This window comes from Opisthocomus hoazin, chromosome 30 (genome assembly GCF_030867145.1).
Source record: "Opisthocomus hoazin isolate bOpiHoa1 chromosome 30, bOpiHoa1.hap1, whole genome shotgun sequence".
Classification (NCBI taxonomy): Eukaryota; Metazoa; Chordata; class Aves; order Opisthocomiformes; family Opisthocomidae; genus Opisthocomus; species Opisthocomus hoazin.
In genome coordinates, this window is record NC_134443.1 from 1,220,174 (window position 1) to 1,232,699 (window position 12,526).

The 12,526-nt window shown below is 65.5% G+C and overlaps 2 protein-coding genes across 18 annotated transcripts in view; one reads left to right on the forward strand and one right to left on the reverse strand.

Annotated features, from left to right (window-relative positions):
• UBAP2L (ubiquitin associated protein 2 like) overlaps window positions 1–4,177 on the reverse strand; it is a 32,259-nt gene extending 28,082 nt beyond the window's left edge. For 14 of the 17 annotated variants that reach the window (XR_012766382.1, XM_075445492.1, XM_075445489.1 and 11 more), the window contains exons 1-2: window positions 4,070–4,176; window positions 137–266 (exon numbers count right to left, since the gene is read on the reverse strand). Coding sequence is in view for 16 of the 17 variants with exons in the window: in XM_075445492.1 (XP_075301607.1) it covers window positions 137–226 (90 nt within the window). In the remaining variant the exon portion in view is untranslated. The other 3 variants (XM_075445479.1, XM_075445478.1, XM_075445477.1) reach the window with 3 other exon arrangements.
• A 12-nt stretch (window positions 4,178–4,189) lies between these two features.
• LTAP1 (lipid transport auxiliary protein 1) lies at window positions 4,190–8,131 on the forward strand. The gene is made up of 7 exons (XM_075445494.1): window positions 4,190–4,394; window positions 5,384–5,485; window positions 5,757–5,865; window positions 6,104–6,157; window positions 6,465–6,631; window positions 6,770–6,828; window positions 7,850–8,131. The coding sequence occupies exons 1-7, from the start codon at window positions 4,326–4,328 to the stop codon at window positions 8,046–8,048; spliced, it is 759 nt and encodes a 252-aa protein (XP_075301609.1). The 5' UTR covers window positions 4,190–4,325; the 3' UTR covers window positions 8,049–8,131.
• Window positions 8,132–12,526: the final 4,395 nt, after the last annotated feature.

The following is a 12,526-nucleotide window of genomic DNA, read 5'->3' on the forward strand; positions in this document are numbered from 1 at the left end:
ACCCTCCTCCTCTGCAGGAACACCCTGCGGCACGCGGGAAGTTCGTTAGGCCAAGGCCAGCCGTTAGCGCCGGGCCAGGCAGCAGTGCCAGGTCTCCACCTCCAAGCTAACTGGTTTCCATGGACGCTGCCCTTACCTGCGGCCGCTGCTTGTGCTGTGTCTGGCTCTGTGTCTGTGTCTGCTCCCAGTTCCCCCGGGCTCGGTTAGTGCCCACCGATGTCATCATTTACAGTATATACAAATAACAGTATTTACAAGGTAGAACTCTGTGGTGGGTCAGGGGAGAAGAGAGAACAGACCGTTAGAAACTGAAAACAACAGGCAGCACCAAGACTGAACGACTGCGTGGGCGAGGCAGCCAGCGCAGCCCTCGCGGGCCCCGACCCTCCCTGCGGCCTCCCCAAAAGCCACGGCGGGGGGCCTGCCGTTTCCACGTGACCCCAAGACAAAAAAAGGCCGCTTGGGCTTCCCGAGGTTTCTCCACCACTACGGCGGCGGTGTGCTCCGAATGAAACCTCACCTGCATCCAGGTGGGAGCGATCGGGGCCCAGGAGCAGAAGTACTTGGGGTAAAGGGTTTAACGACACACTGCGAAGACGCAAGCGTGTGAGCGGCCATGGATTCGCCATGACCGGGGCCGCAGGAGGCGGAACGCTTGGAAAAAAGCTCCGAAGCCATTTCACTTTTTGAGAGCAGAACATCTCAGAGCTTCAGACACATCAGATACTTCCCCTTCTCCTTTCTTGCCTTCAAAGCAGGGCAGAGGAAGCAAAACTCTCCAGTAGTAAGTAGTACTACAGGGTTGTGGGATATTGTTTACAAAAAAGAAAATACCACTGCCCATTTTTGCTTGCTTCAATTATTCCCCAGAACTGGAAGTATTAACTTTTCTTCTACCGAGTACTCTAGGTCAAGAAACTACGAAAAAAGTGAGCTAGATGGCAACGAGGAATAACTTTAGGTAACTGCCTGAGGCAAAAAATCACGGTGAGAGTCCAGGCCCCGGAGCATCCAAAGCAAGCAGAGTTTTATAACCTCACACCGGGCTTCGGGGGAAGAGCCCAACCCGGAAGGCTGGAACAGGACCAGCACCGAGCGGTTTCGCCCTGCCCATCGTCCCCCAGGCAGAAGGGACGCCAGGCACATCCCATAGCCCTCGGCAGGACGCGGTACTTCCAAGCCCCCCCGAAATCTCCGCAATCGCAAACTTCACGTTTTCAGATTTCGTTAATAAGACTGCAACGCCTTCCTCCAACGCAGCAGGGTCTGCTCCCGCTGCTGCCGGCAGATGCTTGGGACAGAGGAAGGAGCCACAGACAGAGCACAAGAGCGGGGAGGAAACCCAAGCGAGAAAATCCGCCCTGCGGGGTATGATCTGCAACGCTGCTTGCGAACACCGACGCGGCAGCGCAGAGCAAGACCCGGTGTGCAAAGCGGGGAGAGCTCAGAAGCAGCGCTAGCAAACAGCCCTGGAGGAACTGGGGAGCCTCTCGCCAAAGTCCGGGAGCGGAGCACTCGACCAGGCTGAGAGGCCTTTCCCCGAGAGCGCGGAGACCCTACCGGCACCTCCGCGCCGTGGCTCAACGCACAGCCACCGCTCCCACCGGCCTGCGTTTGTAGGCAAGGTTTCGGCGACGACTGCTCCCGCAGCTTCCCACAAAACCTCAAAAGTTCGCCCTCGGGGCCACCCGTGCCTCGCAGCAACCTAAACCCCCAGCTTTCCAGCTACACAGCGCCAAGGTTTCTTCTCGGGAAGCGATCCGCGCTACCTGTGCGGTCACCGGGAGCCCCCGCGGTGCGTGGGACACCCAGCAGAGCTACGGAATCGCACCAAGCCTGGGCTTCACCCAAGGCTGAGCAGACAAAGCCTCCGGGGCTGCGCAGCCGGCCCTCCCACGCTCCACGCAGGCTTCCTCCCCACGGTATTTATTTTTCGCCCTCCACCGCTACGTCTCTTCCAGTTCTAAGTGTTTTCACGCACAAACAAGTTGTCATATTAAACCAATCTGGCAGCAGAACCGCAGGCCCAGAGGGAAGCAATCCTGCGCGTCTGCAGTAACTTAATCTGCAATTTCAATGGGACACAGTTCCAGCAGCCCGCTGCCCCGAACCTTTGTGCGGCGGCTGGGCATTGTTCAACAGCTGCCACGCTCCGCTCTGCCCAGCTGCATTTCTGCCACCGTTAAATCACCATTATTTTTTAACATGCAAAAAAAAAAAAAACCACAGAAGAAAAACATCTTATTACAGCAATACTAGGCAGGCCCCGAGCCTGGCGGGTGAGCGGGCATCCCCCCGCGCTGCGCTGAGGGAAGGGGAATCAGCTGCCGACAATTTATTCCTCAACCGTGTAACTTCAGCACGGCTCACGGTCAACGTTTAACTTCAAACCTGCGTTCTCCCGACGCGTGAACCGGCCCCGCACAGCAGCGGTGATAACATGAGTTCACCAGCTCCAAGCAGTCTTCACCAAAAGTGTTCTGCCTTTTGTTTTTCAAGAACAAACCCATACATATTCACCAAGAGGGATGTAATAAAAAAGGGCAACTCCAGCCAAAGCAAATTGTGGCTGACCCCCACCACAGCAACAGCGTTCAACCAGCCCAGCGCTCACGTTCCAAGACAACGGGAAAGCGATGCATTCGTGCGGGATTTAGGGAAAACAAGAAGCTTCGCAGCTACAGGTGACAACACCTTTTCTTCAAAGAGGCTGCAAGTAAACGCGACGCGCTTCGCCATTCGCCCTTTTCAGCCTAGACCGCGACTCGCCGTCCACGGCTAGAGAGGAGAGAGCTCGGCCACACCAAACGTGAAGTGCGGAGTCTCCGGAAAAAGAGGTGATACAGAAATGTGATGAACTGTTCATTTTATTAGAGATTTCAGGGAAGTTACAGTTTTAGAAGCAGGGTCTGCCGGTCACACCCGCTATCCCCGGCTGTGCCAGACCCGTCGGCTGATGCTGGGCGAGTCCCGGCACATCCCAGCCTCAGTTTCCCTTATCTGTTAATACAGAAGATTGATATTTCCACCCCTCCTCGGACAAAGCTTCGTCAACCCCGTGTGAAAGGATCCGCAGCTCCAAAGGAAAAGGACCAGAGAGGGCAAAGAATTCGGAAAGTTTTTCCTAGAGGGTGGGGCAGAGCCAGGACCCGCAGGAGCCCGACGCAGGCCGCTGCTTTATCGCCGTCACGGAGTTTTCCTCCGGTGCCAACCAAGCGCGGCTGCGAACCGATTAATGCCCGTGGGTGCCGAGGACGGGATTTCGGGGGCGATGCCCCCCACCCCCCACCGGATGGGCCTCCGGACCCACCCCCCCGGCTCACCGGGTAGACTGGGCAGCCGGTGCCGCCCCGCACAGCACGGAGCCGAGCGCCGCGCCCGGGGCAGGCGCCCGCGGGACCGGCAAACCGGCATCGCCCGGCAACCGCGCGCAGGCCGCGGTGTGGCCGGCCCCGCGCCGCCGGTAACGACCCCCGGGCCGCCGCCGAGGAGCCCCGAGGGACCGGCGGCAGAGGGCCGGCGCGGCCCCCATTGTTACCGCCGCCGGCGGCGGGGCCCGGGAGCGCGGCAGGGCCGGAGCCGCCCGGTACCGCGGCCCAGCAGGCCCGGCCCGCGGCACACAATGGGGTCAGGCCGTCGGCGGGGGCCGGCGGGGGCCGGGCGGGAGCCCCCGCGGCGGCGCGGCCTGAGGCCGGGCCCCGCACCCGGGAGGCGGGCGAGCGCGGGCCGCTTCCGCCCTCATGGCCGCGGCCGCCATTCCAACACCCCCTCCCCCCCCCCCCCCCCCCCCGCTCCAACCCCCGCTCCGCCCGCCTCCAGCCCGCCCGCCCTCACCTGCGGCGGCCGCGCTCTACGCCAGCCCCCGGCTGCGGCCCGGCCCACTAGGCCGCACGGGGCCCGGCGGCCGCCCCCGGAGCGGCGGAGCCGGGCGGGCGGCGGCGGGGCCTGGCGGGCTGAGGGGCGCGCGGCGGCGGTGGCGGAGGGAGGCGGGAGGGGGGGAGAGGGCGGGATTTAAAGGGGCCGCGCGCAGTTACCGGAGCCGCCGCCGCCTCCGCGCAGCCAACTTTACCTGGGTCTCACCACACTGACAACTACCAGCGGCGCCCGCCCCCATCACGTGACGAGGGCGCGGGGGCGTGGCCATCCCGGCTTCACCCACGTGACGCGCGGGAGGCGGGAGAGTGGGGGGCGCTTTCCTGGCGGCACACGCGTGTGACGCGGCGCGCCTCCTCACGTGAGAGCGGCGCCTCGCCGGTGTCACGTGGTAGGGGCGCGGGGCGGCTTCGGGCGGCCGCCATGTTGTGCGGCCCCGGGCCGGGCCGGGGATGGCGGGGGCCGGTAGCAACTGGCTCTCCGGGGTCAACGTGGTGCTGGTGATGGCCTACGGCAGCCTGGTGAGCCCGGGGGCTCGGGGACGGGCCCGCGCGTCCGGGGGGACGAGCCCGGGGTGTGCGGGGAGCCCCCCTGGGGCCTATCCCGGGGTGTCCGTGGGGGCGGGCCCGGGGTCTCCGTGGGGCCCCTGTGACGCCGGGCTTGGGGTGTCCGTGGGCCCCCCCTGGGGCCTATCCCGGGGTGTCCGTGGGCCCCTGTGGGGCCAGGCCTGGGGCGTCCATGAGGCGCATCCCGCAGTGTCCGTGCGTCTCGGCTTGCGATGTCCATGGGGCCTCCACAAAGCTGGGTCTGAGGTGCCGGTAAAGCTCCGGTGTGCTCCCCAGTTGAAGAAAGATGAGGAGCTACTGGAGAGAGCCCAGCGCAGGGCTACGAGGATGAGGAGGGCACTGGAGCATCTCTCCTCGGAGGAGAGGCTGAGGGAGCTGGGCTTGTTCAGCCTGGAGAAGAGAAGGCTGAGAAGGGACCTTAGAAATGCCGATCAATATCTGCAGGGGGGGGTCAGGAGGACGGGGCCAGGCTCTTTCCAGTGGTGCCCAGCGACAGGACAAGGGGCAACGGGCACAAACTGGAGCAGAGGAAGCTCCAGCTGAACCCGGGGAAGAACTTCTTCCCTCTGAGGGTGCCGGAGCCCTGGCCCAGGCTGCCCAGAGGGTTGGGGAGTCTCCTTCTCTGGAGATATTCCAGCCCCCCTGGCCGCGGTGCTGTGCAGCCTGCTCTGGGTGACCCTGCTTGGGCAGGGGGTTGGGCTGGGGGATCCCCGGAGGGCCCTCCCAACCCCAAACATTCTGTGATTCTGAGACATGTCCCAGGGAGCCCGTGGGGCCGGACCAGGGAGCCCGTTGGGTCCTGGCATCTGTGGGGCAGGGAGAGGATGTGAGCAGGAGCCTCTGTGGAGGCTGGGCTGACCGTGGGGCTGGGCCCGGGCTGGGCATGAGACCCCCGGGGTGCCCCCCGGCGCGCCTGACGCCCGTCCTCCCCGTGGCATCCCCAGGTCTTCGTGCTGCTGTTCATCTTCGTGAAACGCCAGATCATGCGCTTCGCCATGAAGTCCCGCCGCGGCCCCCACGTGCCCGTCGGACAGCACGCGCCCAAGGTGGGTGCACGTGGCCCCGCCGCGGGGACGTGCTCGTGCCCTCCCTCCCCGTGGACCCATCCATGCCCGAAGGGGCTGGCGGGATCTGCTTCAAAATCGGGCGTTTCCAGGAGCTGCCGCATCGGTGTGGTGATGGGCAGCTGGAGAGGGAGCGGGTTTGTTTCAGAGGCCCCCCAGGAGTTGGCTGTTACCGTCCTCGTGACACCACGAAGAAAGCAAGTGCTCTGTAAATGTCTTATTTTTGTTTGTTTTTTTCCCTGCCACTGTGCAGGATTTAAAGGAAGAAATCGATATCCGGCTCTCGAGGGTGCAAGACATCAAGTACGAGCCCCGGCTGTTAGCCGAGGACGACAGCCGGCTGCTGCAGCTGGAGACACAAGGTACCCTCTCTCACCGTGTGTCGGTCGGAGCCCACCAGAGATGCTGCCCAGCGCCGGTCCCACTGCAGCAGTCGCTGCCCCGGGGCTGAGCTGTGCCGCTGGCCTCTCTTGTTGGCCGTCGTGTTTGGCGAGCCGACACGAGACGGTGTCTCTGCGCTCTGCTCCCGTCCGCTTTCCCCATCTCCCTCCCGCCGCCAAGTTTTGCGGAGCTTTCAGTTTGGGGTTTTCTCTTTGCCAGGCTGCTATAACTACCTGTACAGGATGAAGGCGCTGGATGCGATCAGAACATCTGGTAAGGGAGCTCAGGGCAGGAGTGGGAGGGGAAGGGTGGAACGACACCTTGTGTGGAGGAAATAGGGCTGCGGCGTGTCGGCCAGCAGCCTCGTGATAAGGCTCCCGGTCCTCATTTGGGAATAACAGTCACTGATCCCGCCCGGCGGGGCGGCCCGAGGGTCCGCGTGTCGGGAGCAGTCAGCAAACGGAGGCGGCAGATGCGGTGGGAAGCTGAATTATCCGCTAACTTCCAGATGGGTAAACTTCCCACGCGAGCGTTCTGACCCACGCGTCAGCTGGTGGTGTTGCACCTTTTTATTTTCCAGAAATCCCGTTTCACGCAGAGGGCCGGTACCCAAAGTCTTTAATAGGGAAGAACTTCTGTGCCTACCTGCTGGAGCTGCGAAATTCCAGCGCCTCCTTCAAAGGCATCCGCAAAGCCTTGATCGACACCTTGCTGGATGGGTACGAGAGTGCCCGCTACGGCACTGGGGTAAGCGCCGGCGCTGCATCGCGGCGGGGCCGTTCCTGCGCTCTGGTCTGACCGCTGCGCTGAGGTTTTCCCTCCTTTTATGTTTTTTTTTTTTTTTTGGACTGAGGGTTTTCCACTGTCTTTTCTGTTTGTGTCCAGGTGTTTGGGAAGCCGGAATATCTGAAGTACCAGGATGCTTTGAATGAGCTGGCGAACATGTGAGTGTTGCTGCCTGGGTGCATAGCTGGGGTGTGGTGGTGGCTTCTTGGGCCCCAGCAGCCTGGTGTGAAGGTGTAGAGACAGGTTTTGGGGCAAAACCCAGCCTCTGAGACACGGGCTGGTCACGCCTGTCCATCCTTCAGGGTTTACTTACTCCTTGCACCTGTCTGTTACAGAATCCCAGCATGGTGGGGGTTGGGAGGGCCCTCTGGGGATCCCCCACCCAACCCCCTGCCCAAGCAGGGTCACCCAGAGCAGGCTGCACAGCACCACGGCCAGGGGGGCTGGAATATCTCCAGAGAAGGAGACTCCACAGCCTCCTTGGGCAGCCTGGGCCAGGGCTCTGTCACCCTCCAAGGGAAGAAGTTCTTCCTCGGGTTCAGCTGGAGCTTCCTCTGCTCCAGTTTGTGCCCGTTGCCCCTTGTCCTGTCTCTGGGCACCAATGGAAAGAGTCTGGCCCCGTCCTCCTGACCCCCCCCTGCAGATATTGATCGGCATTTCTAAGGTCCCCTCGCAGCCTTCTCTTCTCCAGGCTGAACAAGCCCAGCTCCCTCAACCTCTCCTCGTAGCAGAGATGCTCCAGTCCCCTCCTCATCCTCGCAGCCCTGCGCTGGGCTCTCTCCAGTAGCTCCTCATCTTTCTTGAACTGGGGAGCCCAGCACTGGACCCAGCACTGCAGATGGGGCCTCCCCAGGGCAGAGCAGAGGGGGAGGAGAACCTCTCTCGACCTGCTGGCCATGCTCCTCCTAACGCACCCCAGGATGTTGATGGGTTTTGGGGTCTGTTCCTTGGTCACAGTCCGCGTTCCTGCCTGCGCTGGCCGCTCTGAGCCAGGGACCTTGCGTGAGCTCCAGGCCTGGCCCCCGCAGAAGCGCCAGCCTTGGTTTTCAAACCCGCGGCGAGCGCCGTGGTCCTGAGGACACATATGCCTCGTTGCCGACAGCCGGCCGCGCTGGCCGAGTGGCTCCTCCAGGGAGGGCGGCAGCTGTGACCGTGCCTCTCCTCTCCTCTTCCCTGCAGGACCAAGGCGCGGGGAGGCAGCAGCCAGCGGCAGCACCAGTCGGCAGCGAAGGACCTCACCCTGTCCCCTGAAGTCTCCAACCCCGCCACCATCCAGGTCACCTACCTGCCTTCCAGCCAGAAGAGCAAACGTGCCAAACACTTCCTGGAGCTGAAGAGCTTCAAGGACAACTACAACACGCTGGAGAGCACCCTGTGAGCCGCGCGGGGAGCACTGCTCCGGGGACCTGCCACCAGCAGAGCCCCTTGCTGTGTGCAGCCGCTGTCCTGGGCGGCTTTTGGCCGCGGTCCGGCGTGCGAGCAGCCTGGAGATGAAGCAGCTGCGCTCTCGCGTCTCCCTCTCGCGCGGTGTTGGAGAGCGGTGCTCGGCGGAGGCTCCGTTGCGGCTGGTGGCGTTGGGCCCTCGCCGGGAGCCTGTTTCGAAGCGGCGCACCTGCCTGCTGAACCCGAGGGGATCGGCCCGTGCAGCCTCCTCCGCGGCAGGCCTGGGACGCGCTTCAGGCTTGGGGCTTCGAGTCTGGCGACGGCCTGGAGCCCTGGCCCTGTGAATACACTGATTAGCTTTAGCTTATTTATAAAAGACATCGATCCCAGCCAGCGCTCTCCTCCACCTGTCCTCTTGCCCCGTGACGGCCGGCGGGGCTGATGCTGTCTGTCCGTCCTGACTGTGGGTCTCGGGCTCTGGAGCCGCTCGTCTGTTCTTTCCAAAGGGGGAACGCTCTTTTCCCCGCGGCGCTGTCGCTGCCTGCTGCTCTCAGCCGGGCCTGCCCGGCCTGCCTGCGTGCCCAGGTCCTGCACCGGCGTCTCTGGACCGAGTGTAAATAGTTTGGTGTCCGGTTCTTGGCCGCTGCGGTGCCTTGTCGGGCTGCGGTTTGTACTTTTTTTCTCCTGCAACCGGGCATTTGGGGACATCTTGGGCAGACAAGTACCAGCTTCGAACGTCCTGGCTGTCCTGCCAAGGGGGGGTTTCCTCCAACTCTCACCAGCGCCTCGTGTGCCAGCGGCTGCCGAGCCCCCAGGGGCGAAAGCTCGTGGCCCCCATCTTGACGTCTGCGTCCTGCCGGCGTCACCGCAGCGTGCGCCGCGTGGGGCGGAGACCCCTGCCCCTCGCCTGGGCCTCTGCACTCTTTTTAATTGCTGTTTAATAAAAGGACAGTTACCCTGAGCCGGATGCGTGCCGTCGGCTTCTGACTGCGGGGAGCCCTTCCCTGCGGGATCCAGGGCTGCGTCTGTCCCCGCGCCACTGCCGCGGTGTCCAGGGTGCCATTGACGGCGTCGCGGGCGCAGGCTGCAGTCGTGGGGTCCCTGCGGCAGCAGCCATGGCCGTGGCAAGCAGATGGACCCCCCTGCTGCAGCGGGAGGAGGTGGGATGGGGCAGGGGCTGGGGAGTCGGCTGTCCGAGGGCCCCCAGCAGCGTTGGGGACAGCGGGGTGCGGCGTCCCCCTCGGGTGGGTTAAAGTGCAGACCCCCAAACGTGTCGCTGCGGTTGCAGGTGAAGGAGAGCACCCGCGCGAGGCTGCTGGAGAGGTAGAGCCGGCGAAGGGAGCCCCGGGGGCTGAACCCTCGGTTCTGGGAGCCACAGGCGAGGGAGACCCCCGGCGTGGGGCAAGCTGGGGCCCAGCCCTGCGGGCAGGCCGGGGGGCAGGCGCTGGCATCCCCCCGGCACCCCGTCCTGTCCACCGCGTGTCTCCGCAGGCCGGGGGGCACCCGCAGAGCTGGGAGAGGATCTGGACCGCGGCCCACGGGGTGCTGCGGCTTGCCAGCAAGGAGCAGGCGGCGGTGAGGCCGGCCGTGGGTCGGGCACGGGTGGGTGCACCCAGCCCTGTGCCACCGGCGTCGGGGGGCCCCTTGTCCCACTCCAGTACCATGTTCTGGGGGACCACGTGCCTCCCAGCGCCGGCGAGCTGGGGGACGGTGGGCTCAGCACCAGCGCTTGTGCCCAGCAGGTCTGTCGAGCCGCCCTGCGCCGGCTCCTCCAGGACGAGCACCGGCAGCACCAGCGGCAGCTGCGCCGGCTCGGGAAAGCCGCTGTGAGTGCCCGACCCGACGGGCTCAGCACCCACCTGGCATCTCCTGGCTGAGAATAAAACACATTGAGCAAGACGGGGGCTGCGGCTGCTGCGTGCTGGGATGGGGGACAGCCCCGGGCGGAGGCAGAGGGAAAGGGGCAGCCCAGCACCATTCCTGCCGCTGGGCTCCGGCAGCGTTGGCCACGACCCGACACGTGCTGGAGCTGGGACACGCGGTCCCGGCCATGGCCACGCCAGGAGATGGCAGCACGGCCAGCGTGCCTCTGCCAGCCCCGCGTGCTCCGTGGCCACGTCCTGCTCCTGGCGTGCTGGCATCGGCCACGCGCTCCTGTCCCCCACGGCGCGATGTCCCCAGCCCTGTGGCACAACCCTGCAGCCCGGCTGGGCTGGGTGCGATGGGCCCTGGCCCCACTCACTCCCCGGGTACCCCGGACCCCTCATCTGCTCCCCAGCTGGGGGGGCCCAATCCCCTGCCTCGCATCCCCACGGCCCGCGCCCGACCTTGGTGTCTCCCGGCCCCAGGGCCCATCAGCGCCCGCCCTGGCTTTGCTTATTGACAGGGCTGGGGGCTGCTGGGCTGGCACCCCCCGCCCACGGCCCTTCATTAGCTCGGCTGTCGGGTTGCATCACATCAGCCACAGCTGCATGCCTGCCCCCGGCTCCCGGCCGTGTGCTGCTGCCACATGTCCCCGATGTCCCCACTGCCACCCTCCCCACATGGCCTTGCTGCCCCACTGCCGAACCGGCGGGGCCAGAGCCCCCGGTCCCCCCGTCCAGGCAGGCAGTGGGGCAGGGGCTGTGCCCCCATCCCCCTGTGGCACTCGGGGCTCTGGCTGCCCCGCATCCTGCCCCACCGTCCCCCCGAAGTCTGGGCCCCTGCGGAGCCCCAGCGCTGTTCCCAAGGTCAGGGTGTCCCGCTGTGTCGAAGCACCGGCGTGGCGTGGGGGGACACATGCCCACAGCACCCTAAGAGACCCCACATGCCATCCTGGCTGGGTGCCACCGGCCAGGTCCCAACGGCCACCCCAGAGCGGGTCTGGGGTCCCACCTTTGTCACCCGGCTGTGCCCAGCGCGGCGGGACCAGAGCCACACGAAGCATGGGGCAGGGCGACAGGCAGCTGCCTCCTCCGGCCACCCCGCGGAGGGAACCCGCAGGGGGTCCCCTAAAGTGAGGGGACAGGGACACAGAAGGAGGGGACGTGGGGCACAGGGCTGCAGCGTCGTCCCGGGCTCGTCCTTCGGCAGGGTCACGCGTAGCCCCTCGGTGGCACGGAGCCCGCCGGGATGGGCCCGTCTCCCCGGTATTGACGACCCCGCTAATGACGGCGGTGAGTGACCGGGGGCAGGAGCAGGCGGCGCTGGGCCATCGACCCGTATCGACCAGCAGCGCTCCGCGGCAAGGGCACGGGGGTCCGCGGAGGGGGCAGGGGGACGTCGATGGGTGGTAATTAATGGGAACGAGCCCACGTGCGCAGGGCCAGGGCGCTCGCCGTCCGCGTCCCCCCGCCCGGTGCAGCTCAGCGCGGTTATAAACGGCGGCTGGGTGGCCCCCGAGCCAGACCGCCGAGGAGCCCCCCGAGCCGGCCCAGGTAAGGTGGTGATGGACGTGGGGTCCCCTCGGCCCTGGGTGTGCGGGGACGGGTGGGCAGCGCTGCCCACCGCGCTGCGCCGTGCCAGGCCATGCTATGCTGTGCCATGGCGTGCCGCACCGTGCCAGGACACTGCGCCGGCACTGCCCCGCTCCGGCTTCATCCCCGCTGCAGGACGTCTCCTGCTCGGGCACCGGATCCCGGAGCATCCCAAGGCCGGTGCGGCCGCCCGGGCAGGCTTCAGACACCGAGGGGCCCTGGGGGGTCCTGCCTGGGCGAACAGCAAGGAGTCAACCCCCTCCCCGCTCTCAACCTCTCCTTCTCTTGCAGGGAGCTGAGCCGCAGGTCCCGTCCGCCTCCGCCTGCCCCTGCCTCTGTCTGATATGTTTGATATTAGGTTGTTTTATTGGAAAACCAACTAAATATCAAACATATTCTTACAGCGCCAGGGACGCCCAGCATCGACCCAGCGAGATGCTGCCTGCGCCCTCCCGTGAGCAGGGGGGGAGCGTGAGGGGTCCCTCCGCGCCCCTTCCCGCACCCCTCGCCCACCCTCTCGCTGCCGCAATAAAACCTGTCTGCCCGCGCCGCCCGCCCGCGGGGCCACGGAGAGGGAGCCGGGAGCTGCCATCCCCGGGGGCCGGCGGAGGTTTGGGATGGCGGCAGGGTCAGCGCTCGCCACCTGTCCCCCCGCTCACGCCTGGGATGATCCCAGGACAAAGGCGCGTGGCCTCGTGCCCACCGCTGGCTCCGCCGCCCGGTGTCATTTATGGCTCCCGCGGCACGGAGGTGCAGCGGATGCTTGGAACCCTGCGTGGGCACCGTGCCCGCGGAGCGGGGAGCTGCCACCGGGGTGGGTCTCTGTCTGCTGGGTCCCCGGGTGCTGACCCCCAAAATCTGTCCCCGGGTGGGAGCAGTGGGGCTCCCCCGTGGGACATCCCGACTTGGCCCGCAGGGCTGGCGGGGTCTCGGCGTGAGGAGGCTGCCAAATCCCCGGCTGTGCTGCAAAGCGCTGCCGCTCTCCCTGAGAGTTCCTCCCCGCGCCTCGGGAATTTAC

Excerpts from the sequence above, each read along its gene's own strand:
- LTAP1 (XM_075445494.1), top strand. The coding sequence starts at position 4,326 with ATGGCGGGGGCCGGTAGCAACTGGCTCTCCGGGGTCAACGTGGTGCTG. Across the intron at positions 4,395-5,383 it reads TGATGGCCTACGGCAGCCTG|GTCTTCGTGCTGCTGTTCAT; the intron begins GTGAGCCCGGGG and ends TGGCATCCCCAG. Across the intron at positions 6,829-7,849 it reads TTGAATGAGCTGGCGAACAT|GACCAAGGCGCGGGGAGGCA; the intron begins GTGAGTGTTGCT and ends TCTTCCCTGCAG.